Genomic DNA, 26,789 nt, shown 5'->3' on the forward strand with positions numbered 1-26,789 from the left:
GGAGGATCTTTTTACATTAGCTGAGCCTCGGGCACATGCAGATAACAGCAAAGCTCCTGCCTGGCAGGAGAGGCACCAACACTGCAGCCCTGCATCACAGCTGGCAATGTTTATCCAATCAAAATAAAAGAGCGCTTTTTATACTTCAAGGTTTTGTCTTCACATCTGAATAATATCTCATGTCTTTGCTTTTGACTAAATATAGACTGACCTGAAAACAACTGAATACAAACATCAGATAGAGGCCCGCCTCAGTTTATAATAACTCTCATTTACTTTAATCCCCCCCCCCCCCCACACACACACAGTGATTTAACAAAGGACAACACTCACTTATTTGACTGTTTAATATACAAGACAGTTTCCTATGAAACACATTTATACAGGAACACCAATTTACAGCACATTTGAGCGAATACTGAAGGAGAGCTCCACTCAAAACCTGGATGATGTCATCAACGTGTCATCACTCGGGTGACAGCTTGGAGGTTAAGAGTCCTTCTGAGTGCAGGTCTAATTCCCTCCTGGGAACTTCAGTTTCTCCCCCCGTTAAAAACATGTAAACGAATCCCGGACAATCTCCCAAAATTGCAGTATATTTACTTCCAGCAATAACCTTTATATAACCTTTAATTAACCCCCTCCCCCCAAAACCAAATAGTTTCCTATTGCAGGAACTTGCCATAACACTGATGTTGATATTTTTTGTTATCAGTTTGCTGATTATAAGTTATTTGATGCTATAATAAGATTATTTGTCCTCATTACAGATCGCTGTGACTGACAGCTGCTTTGAATAAAGAAGGAGCAACTGCTGATGTCTGAGTGGGTTGTTCTGATGTAAACTATTCAAAGTGAACTATTCAAAGGTTTTGTGGGAAGCTGCTATGGGAAACTTTATTTGAAAGTAATGCAAACGTACACCAAGCAAGGTAATTGTGCAATCAACATGTTAGGTCTCTCCTCCAGAAAAGCAGTTTATTCACCAGGACCCACTGGCTGCAACCATGGCAGATGGGAATCGGTACTATTTAATATTTTACATGATTCATTTAGCAGCTGCAAAGCTGATTGGTAACAGTCATCAGGAGCTGTAGGCTAAAAAGATGCACTTGATAGATTAATGTCTGTCTTACACCATTTTCAACTGCCCACAACGTCAGTTTTGGAAGAGACCAAAGACACAACATATCGGGGGTTGGTGGCGAGCTTCAGAGCTCACCTGGTATGCAGATTTCATCAAAGCCAGGCTCTATGTTCCCAGACTTTGTGCTAAGCTAACCTAACCAGCAATAATTTTATATTTAATAAACAGATGTGTGTTTGATTATCATTCCTCTCATCCATCTCTTTTGCTGCAAATGGCCCAAAATGTTAATTCCAAGCAGTTATAGGTGAAAATAATGTGCAGACAGTGTGATGGTAATATAACATGAGAGCGACTTGTTAGCACGTTTTCTGTCTGTATAATAATGGTTTATGTTTTAAGAACTAGTGTCTCTCTGGGAAGCTTTAGTCTCATTTCTGAAGCAGCAGCGGGACAGACGTTGCTCTCGCCCCCGTCCTCGTCACCACTTCACAGGCTATTCAATTAGCAGAAGAAGCATGGGAGATGGAGCCATAATGGAGCTGATGAGATGCACAAGGACAGGTGACACTAATCAGAGCGGCGCCCCATTGTCTCTGTGTGGGCATCATTAAGGAAAGGGAGTAATTTCAGGCTTTTTTCCCCCTCTCTGAGCCTGAATACACTCATGCTGCCTGCGTGCATTCCCTTCCTTGTTATCAATTTGCAACATGTGTGAATATATCCACTGAAACGAGTGAGAGTGTAAGGAAAACAAGAATATTTGACACCTCAAAAATAGGTTTTAAAGTGTAAGTTCTTATAAATGCCACACTGATATACTGATGTGTTAGCTTCAATGGCTCTCAGACACATCTAATTCCCCAAGGATTTACTCTCACCCTGTAATCTGTAAACTCCTTCTGTTGTTGGTTCAGAAAAGGCTGAGGCATCCACTCTTCAACACATCCACTTTCCTCTCCTCCATGTGAGTGGATGAGGCTGCTGATGAAGCGCGATCTGCCGAGGCGGCCTCAGGCCGATCCCAGAGGCCGGGGTTGCTTCTGTCTTCTGTCGAGTCTCTGGGCTGGACTACGAGGGAGTTCTGCGCCGCCAGCCGGTACCGAGAGCTGAAGTAACTCCACAGACACCTGAGAAAATCCAGCCAAAGCACAAAGATTAGGAAAAGACTCAAGGTTTGACTGCTTCATCCCACATAATTTTGCCGAAAAAGTCCAATTAGCTACATTCGCACTTTGGCAAATCCCAAATAACTTTGTTAGTGTAATAACATAATCCTAATCTCATTACTAAGTCCCTCTCCTCCCATTAACTTAGTCGTTAGAGAGCGTGGAAGCCTGCAGCTGAATTCAGAGGGCCTCCCATACAGCCCAGTCTTAAAATATTCACGAGCTTCACCGTCTCATGCTGACATTAAAATTCTTTTGATGCATCAGTAAACACCGATAAGCCAAACTTTTACGACCACTAACCCAAATATGCTGTGGTCCTCTGCTTGCCGCTAAGCATCTGAATCCAAGCTGAGGCACGATCCCTACACGACTCATCGTTAGCAACAGATTCCTTAAGAGCTTGAGGGGCCGCAGATCATACTTTTTTCATTATATTATATATTATATAAACAGCTTGTGGCTGTTTGTCCCTCCTCACCCTGCGGTTGACCCACAAATTTTTCCACTTTGGAAACAATCAGTCTTAGTCATCAGTCGTTATGTCTGGATTACAGGGATTAACACCTGGTCGTGTCTCCCAAATCCAACATACTGATTACACAAACCAACTGTTCACGTACCCTTTGAACATGCCATGAGCCAATCATCATTACTCACTTCCTCTGCGAGTTCTTGTAATCATTTGGCTAATTTGTGTAAATCAGAACCTGCTACACTGGAGTGAAATTACACATTTTTCTATCCAGCACCATCTCCTGCAAAAACATCTATACAAGACGTCTTTGCTTGGTCAAAAACATGTTGGAAGAAACTGCTCGGATCGTCTAAGCCAGGATGTTTAATACTCCTGCACTGCAGAGAAAAGGTATGAAAGAGGTCAGTGTGGGCAGTTAAGATTCCAAAGAACAGGACTCCACAGAGAGGTCAACAAAGCTGCAAGAGTGTAAATGATTAAATACCGTTTCTGTGAAAGTCCACAAGGAGTGTCCGGATGCTGCTCAATATTTACTGTTGTGAACTTCTTGTAAACAGGCACATGAAGATGGAAATAAGTATTAACAGAACCAGGTCTGTGTGTTTTAGAGTACATCAGGGCCATTAACTCCTTAACATTCACCCTCTTTATTAAACAGGGATAAAAACTTGGAAGCACTTTGTTTGTTGGACTCTTGCATGCAAACAGCACATGTGACCTAATATGACCAAAACCTTTTTGCCCTTGTGTTACAAAAAACTGTTGCTGCTGAACTGAGACCAACTGAACTGTGAGGATGTTTTTTTAAAAAACAAACAAACGATGTACTTCTTTGTGCACAGTAGCTCAAAATGTATCTGAAAAGATCTCACCAACCACTGCGCTCACCTTTTAGTTGCTATGCACAAACAGTTGTTACGAGAGCATTGTTGTATTGTTGTGCGAGCATCTGGTGCCTGTGTTGTCCTGCGGGCGGATTTTGCTTACATGGTTTGAGTCCGCTTATGAACAAAATGAGATACAAGTTGAATTTTGTTTAAATAAAGGTCAGCACAATAAATACTACACTCTTTCCTGAAGGGAGAGATCGCTTCCAGGTTGACAATCTCCTCCGCCCACAGCACAAAACTAGGGTATAAAAGATGGACAGAGCTCGCGGGTCTTAAAGGTGAATCCAGTGAGGAAGTGCTTAAACTTTCATTCTTTTTAATGACCAGTGGGGTCCTTCACTAAAAAAGACTTCCGGTTGCATAAAAGTCTCTGGGATTTCAGCCCTCGGCGCCCCCGTTTTCTGACTTCAGTAAATATAAATTATCCTCATTATTAAAGCTAAAAAGGAGGATTATTTATGGCATGCTAACTAAGTAATAACTCAATGACAACTCTTTAGTCAATACTCCTGCACTGCAGATTGTTGAAGAATTCCTTTGAACAACAATTAAATCCAACCCACCAAGATACTAATGAAAAATAGACTCATAAGAGGTCTTCACTAATATCTCAGTGGCTATGTTCATCTTCTATAATGTCTGTGGACACAACGGGTCACCGAGTGGCTTGATGAGTATAAAAAAAATGATAAAGCTTTTAGATTAACCAACTCTCAACCCAGAGATAACGGGCCAGTGCATTGGACTGTGTTCACCATCAAAACACCAAATTAAGAAATATGCTTTGGTAGAGTGGCATTTATAACTCGAATTGAATTCCAGAAACTCAACAGAGAATCAATGCCAAAGAAGCCATCAGTGGTCTTTTCTTTAATTTTTAATTAATCTGAATATAAAATGTTAATGGGTAAACCTTTGAGGAGTTGGTGATGGGAGCCAGACTAGCTCTTTCCACCTTACCTCCCACCTACACATTAAGCATCAGCGACTCAGAGAATGTTTGACAAGTGAAAAACAAAGTGTCCCATGTCTGTTTTGGAGTGGATGTGGTGGACAACAAATACATACATTCATACATACAACATACATAAAAAGAGAGAAAGAGAAAAAATGCTGAAAATGTAAAATTCTACTGTGACACTGGAAAAAAAGCATGTTTCAGTCTTGGGAGACCTTCCATGAGTGTGTTCTTGTAGGCACAGTGCATACCAACTATCTCAGTAATCAGTTACTGATCATTGGGTTCATGTGACTGATGTAGAAGCTAATCATGATAGCTTGACTCTGACGTGGCCAGGCAGCAACACACTGTATCATTTCCTACAATCAGCAGCCACTTAATATGAAGACATTCACCTTTCAGCGCTGCCTTCAACCTGATCGAAAACTAAGCGAAGACTGCTTATTTCCACCTGGATTTTTTCACCATTAAAAAAAAAACTGTTTTAATTTAGCATTTTACAAAATAATAATAGGTGAACAAAAAAAATCCTTTTCCCAGTACACTGAATGCATAACCTCGGTCCACCACAGTAATTGGGTGCTGAGGCAAATCAATGCCTCAGATCAGAATTGAAGCCTTCGGCTTGTTTACAACATCTATCATTTGTTCTTATCAAGAGTGATCAGAGCAATTTTCCCTCCCTTAATATAGGTTTGATGGGACAAAGAAAAGCTCAATTCTCAGAGAATTGGAAAACACATTTCTTGTGCTTTGTGGTAACTAAACTGTCAACAGATAAGAGAGTCCATGGTATCAACTCGTGGGTAATTCATCTTACAATTGTGCTGTTGTGTTTTCCTTTGGAACGGCTTGCAAATTTGGTTTGAGGCCTTTTGCTCATATGTCAGCGCGAATGCTTCGTCCAAACGTTCACAAAAAACGAGAATGTAAAGCAGAATGTACGCTCAGAGCACTCGTCTCCAAATCTGCTCAACTTACGTGCAGTGGCCACTTAAAAGCAGCACATTTGTAGCCTTGTGTGCACTTCTAAATCTGTAAAAGGGCGATGAGCTATTCGTCCTCAGGCAGCTCTGCAAACTGCTGTAGACAGTAGCGTGAGGTGAGAGAGCAGTGTAGGCCACTTTGTATCATGTCAGTGCTAGCGGTTAGACGCCATCTCCACAGTGTCCCTTGTCACCAATCACATCCTTTTAAACCACCCAGGGAGCTCGACACCCCCCCTCACACACACACATACACACTCCCTTATCTGTCAATGCTGCTTAAATAATGTAATTAATGACTTAATTAACATTTCCATAATCTATTTTAATAAATCTAACACGGCATAATGAGAGTTTCTAACCTCCAGGCAATGGCATATAAAAATTCACAGCGCAGAGCTGCATGGTCAGGGCACTGTCGCAGCGCCGCAAACTCTCACCATGACAGTAAAGGAAGGAGAGAGCGCATACTGTGTGACAGCCCTCTGAAAGGCAGTTCAAGTCTGACAAATATCATGTGACTTCGTGAATGTGTCCAATAACAGACCTGCAGCACGAGGAGGAGGCAAGAAGATTATTTTGGAGGGTCAAAATGCCGGAAGGAGGCCAGAGCATCGCTGAAAGAAGGATTGTTCGAGTTTTTATGAGATGAACAAAAATGTATTCTTGAACTCAACTGTGAAATAAAATTATTATTGTCAAGTTGAGCTAACATGTGGAGCTGGACCTGCTGCGTGGTTTCGTCTAAATAAATCTTACACAACAAAAGATGCTGTAGCTGACACACAACAACTACACAGATCTGGGTGATTAATCAGATTTTAATCTCAGTTCCATTTTGCTTCCCAGTGATTATCCTGTTTTCCTTCTCTCACCCCAACCGGTCGCAGCAGATGGCCCCGCCCCTCCCTGAGCCTGGTTCTGCTGGAGGTTTCTTCCTGCTAAAAGGGAGTTTTTCCTTCCCACTGTCGCCAAAGTGCTTGCTCATAGGGGGTCATATGATTGTTGGGTTTTTCATTCTATGGGCAGTAAAACTTTTTGTCGTTCAACATCTGGCGAGTCCGTCCGCAGCTGCCTTTGTCTCTGGATCATCCGGGGTCTGTCACTTTTGGTAGCAGGCAACAAATAGCTTCTGCCTTTTGTTGTTCACCCTGTAGCTACTGAGTAGGACCCTCAAGATGTGCAAGTCCACTCACCCTTGAGTCTCTCATTGGTGTCATAATCTACCAGGGACTGACTGGTGGATTTTCTTGCAAGACGAGGTTTTATGGTCAAATACACCCCCTAATTAGCACTTAACCCCATAGAAGATGAACCTGTGTCCTGCACTTATTTTCTCCCATTGGTTTTTTGTTGTGAACTCAAATTAAGCAAATGAGTTCACAACAAGGATCCAACATGATGCAGACAATAAAAGGTCATTCTGAGCGGTTTGCTTGTTTATCTTCATCTTATCCCTGTCTGTCAGACTAACGGGCAGAGTCGTGGGTGGGGGTGAGTTGGGGTCGTTCCTTACTAGAGCTCCCACCCTTGGGGCTGAAGTGTGACTGAGATGCACACTGACAAGGGGCAGCAGGACACTGGCACATCCCAGGCAGCACAAGCACAATGAGACACAAGGTCTGTGTAGACCACCAATCCTAATGAGGGCTCCCATTAACCTTCTTACTGTACCAGTAATAATGTACAGTTAGGTCATTAACTATTTAGACAATAACAACTTTTGCAGTTTTACCTCTGTACACCACCACGTGGATTTTAACATTCACTTTTAATTAATTCAAAGGGTTTTTAAAAAGTATTTTATTAGCTTTCTTTTTTATACACAGTGCCCCATTTCCAGAGGCTCAACTGAAAACTCGATGACTGAAAAGTTGATCCATTGGGTTGAGATCTTATGACTGACTTGTCCATTGAAGAATTTTTAAATTCTTTGCTTTGAGAAGCTCTTGGGTTGTTTTTGAGGTTTGCTTTGGATTATTATCTATTTGCACTATGAGTGCCGTCCCACCAGTTTTCCAGCACTGGGGTGAACGTGAGCAGAGAGTGCTGCCCTGTACCCCTCACAATTCATCCTGCTCCTTTTATCAGCAGTGACATCATCAATAAAAACATTACTGACCCAGTTCCACTAGCAGCCATACATGCCCATGCCATAACATTACATCATGTTTTACAGATGATGTAGTATGCTTCAGGTCCCAAACTGTTCCTTTTCTTCTCCATGTTTTTCTCTTCCCATCATTCTGGTACATCTTTCAGTGCCAGTTTCATCTTGGCTTCTGTCCAAAGGCTGTTTTACAGAACTGTGCAGGCACTTTTAGATGTTTGTCTAATCTTACCTTCTTTTTCCTGGGTGTAACAAGTTGTTTGCACTTTCTTGGTTGTAGGCTTTCAATCAAAGCAGAAAAATATAACTAGTAGTTCAACTTTAATCGAACTGAGTTTTTTCACACCTGTTGGTGTTACTGAGCCGGTCAGCACAGGCCTCTTTTTAAGAAGGACCCAGATTGTTGATTTGGACACTCATGACGTTTTTACTAAATCTATGATAGTTCAAATGCCTTCCTCACTAGCACTGATATTTCTTTAGGCCTCAATTTCAACACTTGAAATCAACTACAGATTGTTTATCTGCATACTTTGTCATGAAAATACAAGGCAAGCAGGCTCACTTGGATATCAAACTGCTTGTCCATCAACAGTTTAATTTTTTTTTTTAAACCTTGGAAAGTGGTTTGGCTGTGTGTAAAAATGACTATGATTGTTAAACCACTTGAGTTAAAGTTGAAAGTCTGAACTTCAGTCTTATTTTTGATTGATTTTTAATTTAACATCCACTGACTGTAGCTCTGTACAGGGGCGAGAATTACAAAAAAAGACAATGCATCATTGTCCAAATACTTATGGACATTATGGACCTAAACAGATCATCTGTTTAACTTGTTATGTAGACACATGGGAACATGAATAGCACAAAGGAGATGCTCCAATGTGCTACTCACTGAAAACCACATGTCAGCATGAATGGTTCCTGTAAGAGTGTGAGCATTTGAACTAAAACATATTTGAACCTCTTTTGACTTAATTATCGAGCAAATACCTGCAGCTGAGATCTGCTGAGAACGCAGCCCATCTGACGCTGCCAAACATGCTGTAAACAAACCAACTTCCTGTCATAAAATTACAGCTCATTACTAGTGTGGATAAGGGCTTCAACAACATAATGATGCAGAAGCACATTACCACCACTATATTTATTAATTACCAGTTGAGTAGCCACATTCCTTGCAAGGGCGGTTAATGGAGAGAGAGGAAGGGGAAAAAAACGTTAGAAGCCTTGTTGAGTTAATTACAAACAGCCTGCCTTTTTTTTCCCTCCAAGTTAAAACAAATACTAGAGGAAGGACACATGTAGAACACAAAGTTTTAATTTTGCTACTGGCACAGAAAGCTGTTTAGGGTGATTGGAGGGTCACTTCCACTGCCACCATCATATTTTAGAAAGTATGTTATTAAGCAGGGGAGCTTGTCTGAATCCCAGCATCCAGTTTAATTAAGCAAAGTCGGCAAAGCCACATTAAAAACATAGCTTGATTTTCAAAAATATTATTAGGAAATATAATTCGAAGTAACCCATTATATATTTATCACTAATTTAGGCAATTACAGGTTACATAACCTGTATCTGTAATCTGATTACAGGACCTGCCATATGCTGCTTTCTAATCAGAGAGTAGTTATTGTTTATGCCAGAAATCTAATGCATTATTTACAAGTAAGATGTTAATAAAAACAGACTGTTCATTTACTAATGGTTTACAGTACCGCAGGCATCGTTCCAATTAGCAATATAGAGATGGAAAAGGAGACTAAGTGAAAACAAGAGAGGTGGGAGGGTGCTGTGGGTCAGACAACAACATGTTTTCAGAGATGATTATTTGGATGACACAGGCACTCGCTGCTTCTTGTTTTTAAACTCACATAAAAATGAAATGTTACTTGATAATATTGTTTTATGCATTTAGCAGAACAGAATGTGGAAAGAGTGCGGAAAGAATGTTATCACCATTTTAATCATTAATCATTCTGACCGTGTTAGACTGAGTTCAGCCCAAGGGCACTCCATGGTGGGAAAAAAACAGTACACATATGAGTTAGTTAATAAATGCACAGTAAAACAGAACACACTCACTTGATGAACAGGGTCTCTGTCAGTATACCGAAGAAAATTGCTGCCACTTTAAAGGTGCTGGGAGGAGGAGGGCTGGTGAAGGCCGTCATCATGCAGTAAACAGCGTAGGGCACCAGACTCATCAAAACGGTCGCTGTGATCAGCACGAGCCACGTCTGCCACTGGAAGCTCACCGACCGCCACGGGGAACTCCTCTGCAGCTGGTACTGGACGACACAAAAGAGGAAGCCTCGTGACAACGTTCATTCTACATGTAGAAACGCAGAAATGTTTTTGATTCTGACCTCCGTGATCACGTTTGGATGAACCCACTTTAAATGCTCAAAGCAGTAAAAAAAGCTCAAGTTGCGTAAACTTCATATTTAATGCTACAATAACGTTCCTGCGACACTTTCATTTTTTAATTTAGCACCCTGATTATTTCGGAACAACTTCAACTACAGTGTGGATGAAAAGCACCACTTAAAAGTACAATTACCCTGTGCTCATTTCGACTGAATGTGAGCTTGTGTGTGCGTGACATCAACATATTCATGCTATTGGTGAGGGATAAAACGAAAGCATTAAAATGAGTCCTGTCAAGCTGAGAGTATTATGCAAGAAAGACAGGAGAACATGAAGTAAAAGCAAAGACTAACCGTCAACCTGTCTGTCAGCGTCACTCTGTTTATTAATAATGTCCAGACTGCCCGCCTGGAAAGTGAAGGGTGTGCATATTATGCATGCGTTATGTCCTTCTAAGTGGTTTGGTAAATTATATTTTTTAGTCAGTAGCTCAGGTTGTTTTGTTTACCTGAATATGAGCTCAGCAAATCTATGACACGAAGAGTTAAGTGAGCTGAGCCGATGACTATCGCCACGTTAGCGCAGACAGGTAAGTGCAGAGCGCTCTGGCTCAGTGTGAAATCCTCCAAAGTCAAATTCAAGCTGTTTCTCTGAAGTTTGCAAGATTGCATAAATAGAGACTCACAATTTTGAAACACAATAACATGATCTGCATTCTTATCTTATTGTTTGTAATTTAAATTTTTGTCATTTAATAATGTATACTTTATTGATCCCTGTGGGGAAATTACTTTCTCTGAGTTTACATGAAATGTTTGACTTGAGTCCATAAATTCTGGAGAGCACCTAAACAACACTGTACTTTCTTTATTCTCCAAAAGAGGAAATAAAATACCCACATTTAGCATACTTTAGACATCAAACATCATTCAAGCTAATTTCATCTATTGGTTAATTTCAAGAGCCAATAAAGGCAAAACGAACGTTGAAACATGTCTTAATAAGGTGTTATAACAGCAGGAGCGCTGTGAAAGGACATGATATTAAAAAGAATATTATTAGCATAAAAAATGGCATAAAAAACAGGTTCAGGCACTCCACAGATTTGGATTAGTTTGTTTTTAATTTCTCTAGCTGACTAAAATAATGGCCTGTTACTGCTTGTCCAAACCTAACTTAAGTGCCTGGAGTGTGCTGACTGATTCACTGGAGAACATACTTCATGTTAAAACTACCAGCTGTGGTTAACGCATTAATATTAAAACACGAACAGGAACAGTGAAATCCCAACAAAACTAAGAGACGGACCTTTAATTGTCTGAAGATAGATATCCTTTCATTATTTCTTATGTTTAACATGGAAACACTGGCAGATTTTTGTCATTTCAATCTCCTCCCATTCTGTTAACTTCATGGATTAAAACAACCCAACCTTTCCTGTGCAAATTCACATCAAAAGCTCTCAGAGAAAACACTTGTATTGTGAAAAGTTTGCAGTAACTTGTGTAAAAACAGATTTAAGAAAAACTGCGCATAACATTGTTGACATCTAGCGACTGATTTATGTGTCATTTGACCACAACAGAGAATAAGTGAGAGAGCAATACCATCCCGAAGGGAAAGAATGAAGGATAAATCATCATTAGACGATAGGGAACGGTCTCAAGATAGCACTGCGCGCCACTTCTGCAGCCCACATGGAAATACCTAAATGCAGCCAATGCTTACTCAGCTGTGATTGGTCAATACAACTTGGACTACAAATGGAAGTACAAAAATGTTGACCCGATCGCCACAGATCTGGTATATCCATACAAAGATCTCAGTTTATAGAGATTAATAGCTGTCCACCTCGTAGAAATTAGAGGCACTCTAGCTTGTAAATGTGTCCCCAGCTTAAAGCAGTCAGCATACACTGAGCAGCAGAACAAAGTTTCTTCATATCCAAATCCTAGTACAGTAACTGCACTTTGACCCTGTAATAGAGATTAAACAAAACCTCCTAATATTGGAAGAAACTCAAACTAATGCTTTAACCTCACACCTGCTCTACACATTCAGTGCTTCATTACTTCAGGCTTGGCATGGTTGTACATAACACCTGAAAGCAAGATAAAGCACACACACACACACACACAACACACACATATAAGCACTAAAAAATGCATGCAGTCATTAAGTGTGCATGCAAACAGTGCCTTAAGTCCTGTCCAAATATTGCCTCGCTCTGGAGACAAACCAAACCACTTAAACAGTGTTTGATTAGCGTCTGGAATTCATCTGCAAATGCACACTTGCCTTGTCCTCTTTCATGGCTGTTATTCATTAATTAGATTCTTTGTGCAACTGAGCTATCCTCAATGTTTAAGGTTACATCAGGCCCCAGTAAGTGGCTGGCTGATAACAGAATGCATCCATCTTCATTACTCAGCCCTTTCTGTCGAGGCTTGCTCCTCCACAAGTGAGCAATGTCAGTAGGTTCTAAGAAGCTGATACATTTCATTGCATTCAAATCCTGAACTTTTGCCTCCTTTGATTTCGGTTGATCTGATTAAATTACTGGGTTATGGTTTCCACTCGTGTTCTCTCGTGGTTCTTTTGTGGTGTTTTTTTTTCCTTGTCAAGGTCGAGCAGTGTCGCAGCCAAATGAAAACCAATCACCTTTTGGGGTTTATATGTATATATATATGTATATATATACATATATATATATATATATATATATATATATATATATATATATATACACACATATATATATATATATATATATATATATAGTCAGTGAATTTAGTTATTCAGAAATGACTTCTTCTGAAATTGAATTTTCTTAAATATCTGTTGGTGAAAATGTTTTTATTAATACAAATAAAAAAAGAAAATACTGCGAGCCATCGTTCTTGCCAAAGAAACTCCAGACGTTGAGATAAATGTCTGCATAAACCGAGACATGACTGTACTCCCAAGGCTATCTTCTTTTATTTTGGGAACCTTATAAGGAAAGCTATTAAAAAAAAAACCCCAGTTGTGGTGGTCAGTCCTTAATGTTTGCGAGACTGAAAGCATTTGAACACAATCCTAAAAAGGCAGACTGAAATGAAGCTGTTAGCGTCATATCCATCAACCGGGCTGCAGCTTTTAGTCACATCAAGGCCAAACCAGTCTTAGTGTGTTTTATTGTAAGCTCTCCGTCAAATTAATTATCTGTGAAGACGCTGAGTAAGGCGACAATAAGGAGACAGCCAGTCACATCTGTCTCACCTCCACGTAACTCTGCATAGAATGAAAGCAGGTTTTGAGTATTTTGGGGAGGAGAGAGAAAGGAGACGCAGCGGTGCATCGTCTTCGTGAAGGGAACTGATTACAAACACAGTACATAAAGGATATCTACCCCCAGGTCTGCCCCTTTATGGAGAGGAACGCCGTCTTGCCAGAAATTACATTTGCTCTGCAGCCAATCCCAAATTCAAATAACACGTGGTAATCCAAACACTACACTGAGAAGCAATAATTTAAAAACCCAACAAGCAATACATTAAAAAAAAATCAGTCTGTTATTTACTCCTGATGTTTTATGACTATGACCTTTAAACACTATACTAATCAATCAATACAGGAGGGAAGAAGCCTATTGGGAATATTTAGATTCTACAGATTGTGAAAGTAGGGCACTATTTATCCAAACACAATCATTATTAATAGCCCGACTGTCAACCCAAATACATTTTCTACATATTTTCCACATTAGCCCCTCTCCCTCCAGAAGTACTCATACACAATGTCCAGCAAAGGAGATAATTAATGAACCACAGCTGTCACGTCAGTGTTATACAAAAATATGTTAGAATCCTCATAAAGTCATGGTCAGAATGTTTGGCCCATCATTTAAAGGACTGTCATGGCGATATTACATCACATAACTCCAATAATAACATCAAAGTTTTAATATAACGTGTTGGAGAGGAACAAACCGCTACAGGTGATGTAATATGGCAGAAGATAATCTGATCCAGGTCTGTATGTTTTTCTGTTTCATCGAGGTTTTTACGCAGCGTTTACATTCAGAAAGAGGACAAGAAGCGAAATGAAGTCTTTGATTTCACTTACAAGTAGAAAAACAAAAAAACTTACAGCCTTAGAGCTGCTCTAGCAATATTGCAATTTTTCATGTTTTCAGTAAAATCACATAAAGATTAAAAAAATGTAAAGTGCACTTCTAGTTGTTAAATACTGCAGAAAATGTCATGATGTGTTGGTTAGCTGAATGCTAAAAGTACAGGAATGAGTATCCATAAAATGCTAAATACATTATAAAGTGTTTTGTTTTTTTTATACTGTTGAAACTTTTTGTGAGGAATCAAATTTTTTCAAGTTCTAATGTGTTTCTAAGGAATCAGAGATTTTTTGGGCAAAAACCTTAATATTAGGAAACTGACTGTCAAACACACATAAAAAAAGGCTTATGCAGCTAGTTTTTTACTGGTGTCTGGAACGATACAACGAGCTACTACTGCCAGAACTACAAGATGTTTGCTGACAGCCATTAGACAACAAAAATCAAACGACATGCTTTCACCTACCAGACACTGGGCTGTTAAATACGTTACACAGAGAGATGGGATGGTATTATACAGTCAGGAGTAATATGTTACAGTTATTTTGCTTGGAAAGGCCAGTGTCTAATTAACATTAAGATCCATTACTCTTGCCACAGTAGATATCTAGATTGGGTTCCCCAAGCTGCGTCAGTATTTAGTAACCTTTAACTGGCCTTTATAGGTGTATCGACAAACTCTAGTTAGATCTCCTAATTTCAGGTGTGACACAAATTAACTCTGTAACATGGAAATGCCAAGCAGCTCCTGAGACCGTCTCCCGTGTAAGTGCTGCTTGTTTGCAAGCAACAAGGATGAAGTTCTACTTAGCATGACCAAACTCGAAAGTCTATTAACTTATTGAGATTAAAAGCCTGATGCCTTCCCTCCCCACTCACCCACCCCTCCGTGGCCCCATCCCCCGGCCGACATCACACATCCAAAGGAGAAAGGTGATTGATGAGAGCCATCAGGCTGCTTGGAATCTCTTCTCTCATTAGACTCCTTATGCATCTGGGCCTTTTCAACACACACTGGGAGAGCAGGGGAGGGGGATGGGAGCAAAGGGGGTGTAGATCCTCTGACTTTTTAGAAGATAACTACTTATACTAAAATATTTACCTTGTACATTAATCTCTGGGAAATTAATTTGCCATTATACTTTCTCTCTGGGAAAAAAAGAGACTTTTTTAATTGAGAAGTTTGAATCCCGACTCCCTAATCTTCATGCTTAGTGAGCGCTGTCTCTTTTGACTCACTCATTGGACTGGCTGGAAATTAATGTCCCAGAGGGAGCAGTGTTTGGACAGTCAGGGTGGATCCTATCATCGACCACTGAGGTTCTCCTGAGGAGGGTTAGCTAAAGAGCCGAAAAGGGAAGCAAAGACTGTTATGTATGCATATCCCCAACAGACACGATCAATCACATTAATGCAAGTGCAGCACATTATTATGTACTTAATTTCCAATGGATAGTAACATTACTATAATGTGCTGGTGATTGCACTGCAGTAAACCAACTGGGGTCCATTCTGTCCAGACAAATAATCTCATTACATCAAAGACAACAACCAAGATAAACAGTGAGAATCAGAGCCTTCAATTTAAACTGCAGCTGACTCTTTTCAACTTTTATGTTGCAGATATTTTAGGTTTATAAAGCAGCACTTGTAATGAATTAAAAAGGAGTGTAATTCTTTAAATAACAGGAAAAAGTATGAATTTTACTCATTAATCTTTATTCATTTTATTTTCTGATTTTTAATCAAGTTAAATTTTTGGTTGCTTTTTTCAATAGTTTCAGTTCTATATTAATAACAATATGTGTATTTGTCATGTGCAAAACAAGTTCAGACCAGGTGCTACAGTACAAACAGTTTGTGAACACAGTTTACTCACAGTCATCCCAGTACCAACAAATATATACACCAAAGCCTTCTTAGGCAGGCAGATAGATTTTTCTTAAATTTCCTAACAAAGTGTTTTTTTTATTTCTACGCTACAGGGTTTTAACTGGCTCAAGATTAGCCTTTAGGAGGTGCACGGAAGCAGGACTGATGCACGCATAGTTTAGCCACTGATTCTGTGCAGACATACTTCTTTCTAGTAATTAGATAAACAAAATGCATTTTATTCCCAAGTAAATTAAACCCTACAATGTTAAAGATAATTATTATCACAGTCCTGGTGATTTTCCTTCAGCGTGAGGTCACCACCTCTTCAGTGTTAAATTAAAAGTACGGCAGTTGACAATAATGATAGAATCACTACACTTGTAGGATATTCACTCGGCTCTTTTATTTTGTAGGAAACAATTAGATCAAAGAAAACTATTTTTATTTTATTGATGAACATCCTGGCTTAATCTAACATTCCTGAATCAATTTAAATTAAATTATTGTAATTCAGAAATCTTTTCTAGATCACATGAAGGGAAAAAAATACTGAATCACTCAGTGTTGAGGAAAAAAATGACAGCGTTACATTGAAATGTGTTTTTCTAATCTAAATACCTGAATGTATATATGATAATCTCAGAGACCTTAACATGATTTTGCACCAGACTGAAACAATGGAAAGGGTTACACAACTCCTTCAAGAAGGAAATCCAACACAAAGTGTGGCAAAAAACTCAAACTTAAAGCGACATGCCTATAAAAAACAAGCACATTTACCCGCTCGTTTATGATATGGGTTGGATGTCAAGTGAAAAACCAGGAGAGATGGCAATCATTCGCTCACACTGTTGCTATGCCAGCGATAGAAGTTGGTCTCAAGCAAAGAGTGTTAAAGCTGATAGTGATGTCTTTCTTGATGATTCCATAATTTTTCCTCTACTTAATCTGTAAAACCAATCATACCATTAATTGAAATATTATAATTGAATTTGTTTGAAGTCCCAAATAGCTTTGTGTCATTTCCTATGAAGCAAAAAAAGTTGAATGAACATCCTCCAAATTTTTTGCCAGGGGTTGTAGTACGATCACTGTGTGAGAGCCAGAACTGCAATGCAACCTGGTCTTTTTACCTCCTCCTGTACTTGTTACCTGAGATTCGAACCCGACTGTCTGGTTCTTTAAGCCTTTTCTCTTGTATTGTGTAAACCCGACACGTACTGTGTGAGAATGCGAGCAACAATGCATAAATCTAACCATGCAGTTTGTACAGATCAGCCAAACGGCATCACGTTACAATGATCTGACATTTCTTTCCCATATTATAATAGCAGGGTTAATTAGGCCCAGCTTTCAACAAACCCACTAATGTATTTCCCTTTCTTTTACCTCAGCAGCGCAGTATCATGCATATTTAACACCCTTTCATAGACTTGGTGTGTTAAAATGAGTAGAGAGAGACATTGTTTTCAAACAATTCATCGAACGAGCTTTAGCTTAATTATGGTATTGGCTCAGGTTGATGAAGCCTGTCTGTGATATTGGTCATATAAGTCTCCAAAAAAAAAAAAGATGTTGCCTGCCTCTGTCTGTTTCTCATATTCATTTCAAAATGCCCTTGCTAGTCTCAAACTACTGATGAGTAACTTGGAGACTGGTTGATTGTGGCTGAATGTGCGTCCTTGTGGGGAAGTGTAAGCCACCGCATGTGAGTGGGAAAACAGAGGATGCATTGTGTGGAACAGATTGTGTGTCAGAGAGACAGAAAGAGGGAGAGTTTGTCTATGAAGGGTGGGGTTTTGGTCATCTGCCATCGGATAAGATATCCTGACAAGGCAATCAGAGAGAAACAAATTCTGCAGCCACACGGGTTCAACTCTCTCGTTCTTCACCCTGATGAGCTTTTGAAAAATGGAGCTCAGTTGAAATTGGTTTTGTATGAGAGGCTTCAGATCTGTCGCTTGTCAGGATTATTGCCACCTGTCTTCATTGGCTGCAAAGGTCTGTTAATTAATCTGCCTCTCCTTCTTAGTGGCCAGAGAGGACGGGGTGAGCACTGTGCTGTCTTCCCTTCTCAGCACTGATGTGTCAGATGTGGTATTGCAAACAAGCCTGATTTAGCATAAGACTGCTGCGATGTTAAGCAGCAATCCTAATCAGTATCATTAAAGTACTGCATCATGTCCCCTTCCTCCCAATTTTATCGGGGAGGCTCGTTAATTGCATATTTAATTTAATTTGGTTAATGAAAGTCATGAGAAAATTTATTTGATCGATAGTAATATCTCTTGTGATCAATGAAGCTGCAAACAGAGCTCTTCATACATTCTCTCCTGACTGATCATGTTAAACCAAAATGAAGTGCAAAAACATCTATTTGGTGCCAAAGAAATTAACGCAATGTGCTCTGTTCTATTAAAAGTAACATCCTGATATCAGTAAATGTAAGTGGAAGCCTGCAGCTAAGAGCATCAACATGTAATCCAGCATTGATTAATTGGACATGGACAGATTAATATGCCAGTGGATACTCATGCCAAGCTTATCAGAGTAAAAGTGTTATTACACAACCATCAGCTGTGTGGCTGTAAATGAGCAGAAGAGTGGAGATGGATTCAACCAGCCAGGTTACTGCACAAATACAGGGAAGGGTTGGGGGGGCATCAGTGGACTTGTTTCCTTTGTTACGTGGGCCCCAATCACACTCCCACAGGAACTTGCCACTGGCCCTGGCCCTGCAAAGTGTCAAACTGATCAAGTGTTGGCTGTGATTGTCTGCTGCTGAGTGTCTGCACCTGTGCATTCCTCTAAGTGTTGAGATCCCAGTGATTTCTTTGAGTGAAGTTTGAACTTGGCCTGCATTTTGCAGTCCGGGCGTACCCAGACTTGCCTGGCTGCGAGCGGTTTGTATTGTACACACACTTCTGTCACTCTCTGCCGTTCCTTTGGAATGCAAACCGCCAGTGTCACAGCAGAGCCATATATTGGGGCTGCGTGTTTTTGTTGCGGTGCAGGTGCAGTTTGGGATGCAGGGCCGAAAGGCTTTGCCAAGTCACGGCGTGCAACTGATTGGAAAGAGCAACAGTTGGAGTTAACCGCATACACAATGAAGTTTCTGTTTCAATAACAAGTCTGAACAAAGAAAAAAAATCATTAAGTAATGTTCATTATACATTTCCCCTCTGAATACATGCCACTGTATCCATAATCAACAGTACTTTTACATATGTTTGATTAAACTAAAAATGAGCTGCTGTTTCTCCAAGGACATATTTTCATGTGAAGAATACTTTTTCATTTAGCAGATGCTTATATGCAGAACAGCGTTGTTGCCGCCCACAGGTATAATCAACCAGAAAATTAATAATCCTACTGCAGGACTACAATAAATCATTATGCTTTGGACAATTAATAACGGAGGCGAAGCTTGGGGTGTCTGATTACAATAGTTACGATGCATATCATCAAGATTTAAATTTAACATTTCACAATGGAATTTCAGACACCAGTGCACATTACTGATGTTTAAATTTGGCATTAGGGCGGGTCATGGGGGCTGAGGGATGGTGTGTGTCTTCATCCATTACTAACCAAAGTGCTGCAAAATTACAGTGCAGCACTTTTTATAGCTATAAATTTACACTTAGTGCACAGTGATTAAAGGGAAAAGTAGGAAAAAAGTGCTCTGCTCCATAATTGGGAATAAACAAGTTGAACACCAAATCTTTAATTTAATTCAAAGATTTAAATTTAATTTAATTCATTCATATTCCAGCAGAGTTTCAATTAATGTAATCAGTAGTTAACGGGTCAGACCTCGCTTTCTTTATTGAACTTGAGAAACTAATTATATGATGGAACACGACCTTTAACTTTTTTGCTTTTCTGAGTGAAGTATGCTACAGTATGGTGTTCCACAGGGAAGTTGTCTGGGGCCACAGTTTTTCTCATTTTTCTTTTAGGATGAAATCCCTCTTAATGCAACATCACCTTGAAAAACCAAAAGGATGAAAACAAAATGAGGTTACTGAGTTTTAATTCTGTAAACTTTTTTGTTTCAAGTGTTTGGACATTGAAAACACTGGAGGGTCGTTTTTTTGTATGACCCTCCAGAGCTTCTCATGGCTCCAAATGGGCCTTTGATAGGTTACTATGCACATACGAATATTAAGATTGGTCCATATATGGTTAAGGGGAATGAGTCTTTGCTACCTCACATAAGAGAAGTTTGTGCATTTTACCGTTAATCCTGTTTTGTTGAACAAGAATAGATTTTATGCTCAAACAAAATGCTTTAGGCTTTATTTCAATTTAAATTCCCTTAGGGTAAAAGCTATTGTTTACAGGAAAAAGATATCTTTCTATTTTATAAAATCAAAACCTACTTTAAAAAGTACTTATTTCAAAAGAACTAGGTTTTTTAAAAAACTCTGATTAAATAATTCATCAAAAAGAGGACAATTTCATATTTTCTAACCCTAACTGGCATCTGTAAATGATCCTCATCTACCAGTCCACTATTTTTTTCCCCAGTGACCTCATAATCCAGGTGTGTAGACATCTGACACACTGGAGGCAAAGGAACACGGGCTCCTCTCAGTTTTGACATCGAGCTTTCAAGAGTCGAAGAAGAAACAGAGAGGGGGAAAAAAACACCAGGGTCCAATACCTGAGCAGGGTAGTCAGCTCATTGAGTGGACATAAACTTCCTCCACCTGACATGTGGTGGGAAGAGGATTAGTTACACAAGCTCAGCCTTGGCTGACTCACAGTTTGTGGAATCACAAAGTAATCTTGAGGCACATTCACTTAAGAGGCAGCTTGATGATCCCAGGCCAGTGATTTATACATCTTAGGAACGTTGCGAGGCTGTAAGAATTTGTCAAGTTAGAATCCTAATTAAAACTGTTAATCACAGATTCCTGTTTGTTCAGCACTCGGGCGAGATGAAAAATGTGATCAAATTATTCATTGCTCCCTTTTAGACAGGTAAAGCTAGCATAGCCTTGAGCTCCAGAAGTTTTTTTTTCCTTCTTTTTTTTTTGCTTCTCCTGAGTTTTTTCAATTAATTTGATTTACATCAAAATTAAAGGTTTACATTAGCAACTTTCCCATCTGGTCAATTCGGACTTACCCGTTCATGAATATTGGCATACATTGAGAAATTCCGAAAATTCACTCAGGGCAGGTTTTCAGTTGACTGGATCAGAGGGCATACTTAAAACTCACAGCAGTATATTGCTCCTCTTAAGAGTGAAGCTTGGTGCTACACTGCACTAAGTCAATGTGTTTGAGTGAATTATGTTTAATTTTCTTAGCCCTAAGATTTCATACTAATCACTATGCGTTTTCATTCTATTGCAATTAAATTACAATTCGAATTTAACAATTACCTGTTGACCCACAAAATGCTTTTAAGGGCCACTTCACCGATTTTCCTCTTGTTTCATATCAAGAAGGGACAGCTATGCATGCAAATGATAAATATACTATATTTACCTGCACTGTAAACTGGGAATTATCTATACTGGCTGCAAATAAAAAAAGCTTTTTATTATTAACAAAAACAAGTATTGTATGTGTTGTGATCAAGTAATTAAAAAATAATCTACAAAAAGTTCAAAATAAAGCCCATTTCTGACTGGCCACAGCTATAACATCTCATCCAGAAATTGTTTTGCACTTCCTGTCACTGTTATGTACTGAGAGCTGAAAACGTGGAATGGTTTATCATCAGAAATTACCAAGAAATACAAACACATACCAACGCATGCTGCAGACTCTTTTATTTTTGTCTCTTCAAGGCTCAAAACCAACCACAGGTACTTGTGTTATAGTTTTGTTACATTGTTTCCATTCATCCATCCATTCTCTTCCGTTTATCCAATTCAGGGTCACGGGTGGGCTGAAGCCAATCCCAGCTACATAAGGGTAAGAGGTAGGTACAGATATGGGTGCACCCTGGACAGGTTGCCAATCTGACCCAGTGCTAACACAGAGACAGAGGTAACCATTCCCACACACATTCACACCTATGGGTAAGAATCAAAAACTAACCCACCCCACTGATTGCATCTCTTTGAACAGTGGGACAAAGTCAAAGTGCGTGGGGATAGCACGCAAACCCCACACAGAAAGGCCACAGCTAAATGGTGGCGTTGAACTCAAGACCTTCTTGCTATGATGCAGCAGTGCTAACCACCGTGTCATCATGCTGCCCATTTCAATGCTTCCTTATTGTATATTTCTGCTTTGGACTTTATCAAAACCCCCATAACTATTTACTATTAACTATACAGTTTGTTTTGCTTTGATGTAACAGACATGAACAAGACTCCTGATCAAATGGACTAACGCAGCCCTCTAGTAGGAAAACCTCTGTATTCTTTCAGTTTTAGTTACAGACACAGAACACAGGAAGCATCAGGGAGTCGAGGAGAAGGGCCGAGAAACACAAACGGTAGTATTGCTGCCCGCTGCGAAGAACCTATTAAAAACAATGTGGACACCAGCAGGCAGTCAATCTAAAGACCAGTAGTGGCCCCCTTTGATGTACTCTAGCCGCTTGATAACAGCATCAGAAATGTATGAAATATTACATCAAATAGTTTGACCACAAGATACTCCTTGGTATGTGGACAGAGTGAAGATGATCTGAGACCACAGTGCTGTTTTACTGTATTCCAATTTTAAAAATGCGAGTTTCAGTTTGAAAACATATTTAATTCTCAAAGAAATGCTATACCAAGAACTGTCAATCATTATGATTTATTGTCCTGTAACAGCACAAATGGGAGCCACAGGGCAGTGAGGGCTGTACAGGGGCAGCTCTGCTTTGACTCTAAGTGAAACCTTAGAAAATGATGAAGAAATAAATCTTATCACTGTTATGAGAAGTTACAACCCGTTAACCTGGATTCCCATTCCCATTTTCTTCACATATAAAGAAATGATATGTTATGTTAACCTTAAAAGTAGACTAGGAAAGACGTGACACCCTGGGTGAGTTGGGTAGTTGGTATGATGACCATATATTTATACACAGAAATTCGTTGCTCTTATAAAAAAAAAAAGTTTCATGCACAGGCCGACGCATCTTTTCAATTTCTAATCTAAAAGAGCTAAAGGAGGTGTATCAGAGTGAGGCTTTCTACTTAACCATGTCCATTTATTCCAATCAATGAAATGGACTTAAAAGCCTGCCTCTCATACAAACCTGGTTCAAATAAAGGTCAGCTGCTTTCTGAAGTTGAGGTGAATAAAGGCCAAACTTCATGAAAAATTATCCACATAGGTCAACATTTCATAAAACATAGTACACATACATTTAAAGCTTGCTGCATGTGTAAAGCACAGCCTAGGTGATGTTAAAGCATAATGTGTTCATAATGGGACGTATTCAGTGTAAATTACAGGTGAGACAAAAAGTGATGTCCGATGGCAAGTTCCACGTCCAAGCATCTAAAATTCATACACGATGGATGTCTAATATTTAGATGTTTATTTTATGTGTTTAAATTTGGCTGGTATCATATAAACGTAAACATATATTTTTCAAACAGTGCACAGATATCGGTTTCGAGTACCAGTGAGAAAGCAAACAAATGTTTACGCTGAGTATAATTTCAAATAGATCAAATGTACAGCCCTGGGCAAATGTAATTACTGAGATTATATCCCGAATTAGCAGCATTTTTGTTTGTGGCTGGGCTTACAATGTTTATTATGATGTAAAATAAGACCAATCTGTTACATGAAAATATATATATATATATATATATATATATATATATATATATATATATATATATATATATATATATATATATATATATATATATATATATTCGAACCCTGAAACTGTTTGGTTGAGGGTTTGGACAGGAGACAGCACTAGAACTCATACATGCCTCAAACCAGCGCATCAGGATCCTCCCCCCAAGCAAACAGCCACTACAAACTCTCCAGGGATTCCACTTTGAGAAACTCCTGGTTAGTGGGTAACAGTGAAAAATGTGGTGGTGGGTTCTGGAGATTAATTGGCCTACTTCCTCTAGTGTGACACCCCACTTCTCATACTTCCACCAATGAAACAAGGAAACTGTAAAACTGTACATGATAAGGCTTGTTGGAGGTAACACTGCCTCATCACCACAATCTGTAATGAAGCCAAACACACACAGTACAGGACACAAGGGGCCTCATGCTGTACACTAAGTGCCTATGATAAGACAGAAAACATGACATCATGCCGTGGTATATCTCTGTGCACTATCACTATGCAGGTTAATGCCTCTAAGCTAACAGCTGTTTTTGATCTCTCCCTGGATGAGCTAAAAGCCATTCCAGTGAAACGCTAAACTACAGAAAAGGATAGATTGACATAACTAGGTAAACCTATCTAGGCCATAGCATCCAGACCTATAGAGCATGGAAATATGAAACTAAATACAATGACATCAGGCCTATTGATGCTACTTGTGTCTAAAAAGCTTCTTAGATCTACTGCAGAAACAATAAAGTGCTAAAGTTATCCTGTGAATACCACTGTATATAGCAAAAAGGCATTGTTTGTTGAATTCATATGAAATACAGAAAATGCATTGCTTCTAAGAACTAATGATAATGACTTGTAGTCATTCTGAATGACAACAATAGATGTTGATATACCGGCAATGACAAAGAGTGTTCAAAATGTGGATAACGCTGCACATTATCGATGGGAACGATCTGGGACACTGCTTCAGTTCACTTGCATACTAATTCTGATTCATTCACCAACGTGTTCAGTGTGTATACCACACAAGTAGAGGATAAGGTTTTTCTTTTCCCTGTCTACACGTTCTGACTTGTCTCCATTCCCAGTCTTATTCCCATATCCCTATGTTTATTCCGAGGCATAGATAGTTTAAAAGATGGGCATAGCTTCTGGGTCTGAAGTGAAACCAAATCAGAAATGCTTAAATTTGAAATTATTTAATGGTCAGTAGGGGGAGACTCTTGTGGTTGGAAAAAGACTTAGAGAGAACTTAAGGGAAAACAGCCCAAAGGGTTTCTTCCTCCATAAGCATTTTACTGATCACTTTATGGTCTTAATTATGGGCTATGCTCATTAGCCAATGGGCATGCTTTTAAAAACTCATCAGTTCCCCCCCTGCACGTCATGTCTGGTTTCAAAACACCATGATGGTGACAGCAAAAATGCTCAAGGGGTAGCAGGGAGAAGCAAAAAAGGCCAAAATCCAAATCTTTAATCATAAAATAGGCCAAGGCTATCAGGCAGTAGGGCAAACAAATCCAGTAAAGTACAGGCAGAAGGCAAAATCCACAAGAAGTCCGAAAAGTCAAACACAGAGAGATAAATAATATCACAAAGGAAAAGCCAAAGTATGCGAAAAAGACGATCTTGGAGAGCAAAGCTGATTATGACTGAAACAGCACAAAAGAACAAAGTATGGAATTTCAGCTAACTGAAGTATACGAGAAATGGAGATTTCTAAATAAAAAACGAAGGGACTAAGACGAGGATAGAGAACTAGAAAAAAGTAACTAACTAAAATAACTAAAACTCCACATTGTGGCATATATATTACCTTTAAGAGTCTTGTACATGAACACTGCCACACATTTCAGGCAGCTTTCTGAGGCGATGATAATAATGTAGCACACAAGTGCCACAAATAGTAGAGCAACAAATGTAAAACGTAAGAAGTGGGGGGAAAAGGAAAGTTCAGTTCATTGCTAACTACAGTTCATGCCAATGCCAATTCCCATTCCCCAAAACTACAGATACTTTTTGATACAAACAAACTAGCATGGCTTACAATGTCTCCTTTTTTATTTTTGTGGTGGTTCTACAAACACTTACAAGGTCCTGCTGCTCACCTACAAGGCTTTAAATAGTTTGGCACCTCTCTGATCTTTTGCAACCTTATGTTCCATCCCGTGCTCTCCGATCCCAGGATTCTGGCCTTTTAAAGATTCCTAGAGCCAGAAAAAAAATATATCGGGGAACGTGCTTCTTCTTTTCGTGCCCCGTTTTTGTGGAACAACCTCCCTCAAGATATTAGGCAGGCATGCTCTGTGGAGGTTTTTAAAGCTAAGTTGAACATCCACTTGTTCACCCTATCGTACATGTCTTAATTCTTTGCCTTTTAGTTTTTTTTAAATCCTTTTTATCGTTTTTGTATTGCTATGCATCACTTTTATTTATTTATCTCCTTATTTTCAAATAGCTGTACAGCACTTTGTCTGAAAGCGCTTTATAAATAAATGTATTATTATTATTATTATTATTATTAATATTACAAAGTATTTGGCCCTGCATCAATGTGAATTACATATACATACAGTCTCTCTTTGTGAAAACTTAGCCACAAAGAAAGAATGCAGTGAAATACAGTACAGGAGTATCTGGAGGAAATGAGTTATTGCTGGAAGTTTGGTTATTTTTCTAAACGCAGAGAAACACCAGACATTTTTAACTGCATGTACTATAGAGAGGATCAAAACCACAGTCGAAAATCGCTGCTGATTACTGCAAAAGACTGCCAGTCTTCCTTTTCATGCATGTGACTTTATGAGTCAAAACACTATGCCATCTTGGAATGATGTGGTGTTGGTCCATTATGTTCTGCTAAAACGGCTGCCAGCAGCTGAGGCATGGGCTCTACGAGACCTTTGACCTTGTGGTATCTGGCAACAAAACATTAACAGCACATCTGTTAAATTCTAATTTGTGAGTTTGAG

The 26,789-nt window shown here is 39.3% G+C and overlaps 1 protein-coding gene across 2 annotated transcripts in view; it reads right to left on the minus strand.

The window, feature by feature from the left end:
- Positions 1 to 329: 329 nt before the first annotated feature.
- Positions 330 to 26,789, minus strand: part of LOC113015627 (uncharacterized) — an 87,742-nt gene continuing 61,282 nt past the window's right edge. For both annotated transcript variants that reach the window (XM_026157683.1, XM_026157684.1), the window contains exons 4-5: positions 9,767 to 9,972; positions 330 to 2,217 (exon numbers count right to left, since the gene is read on the minus strand). In XM_026157683.1, coding sequence (XP_026013468.1) covers positions 2,001 to 2,217; positions 9,767 to 9,972 — 423 coding nt within the window. In that variant the 3' untranslated portion in view covers positions 330 to 2,000. The remainder of the gene's footprint in view (positions 2,218 to 9,766; positions 9,973 to 26,789) is intronic.

This window comes from Astatotilapia calliptera, chromosome 23, assembly GCF_900246225.1.
Source record: "Astatotilapia calliptera chromosome 23, fAstCal1.2, whole genome shotgun sequence".
In the NCBI taxonomy this organism is placed as follows: domain Eukaryota; kingdom Metazoa; phylum Chordata; class Actinopteri; order Cichliformes; family Cichlidae; genus Astatotilapia; species Astatotilapia calliptera.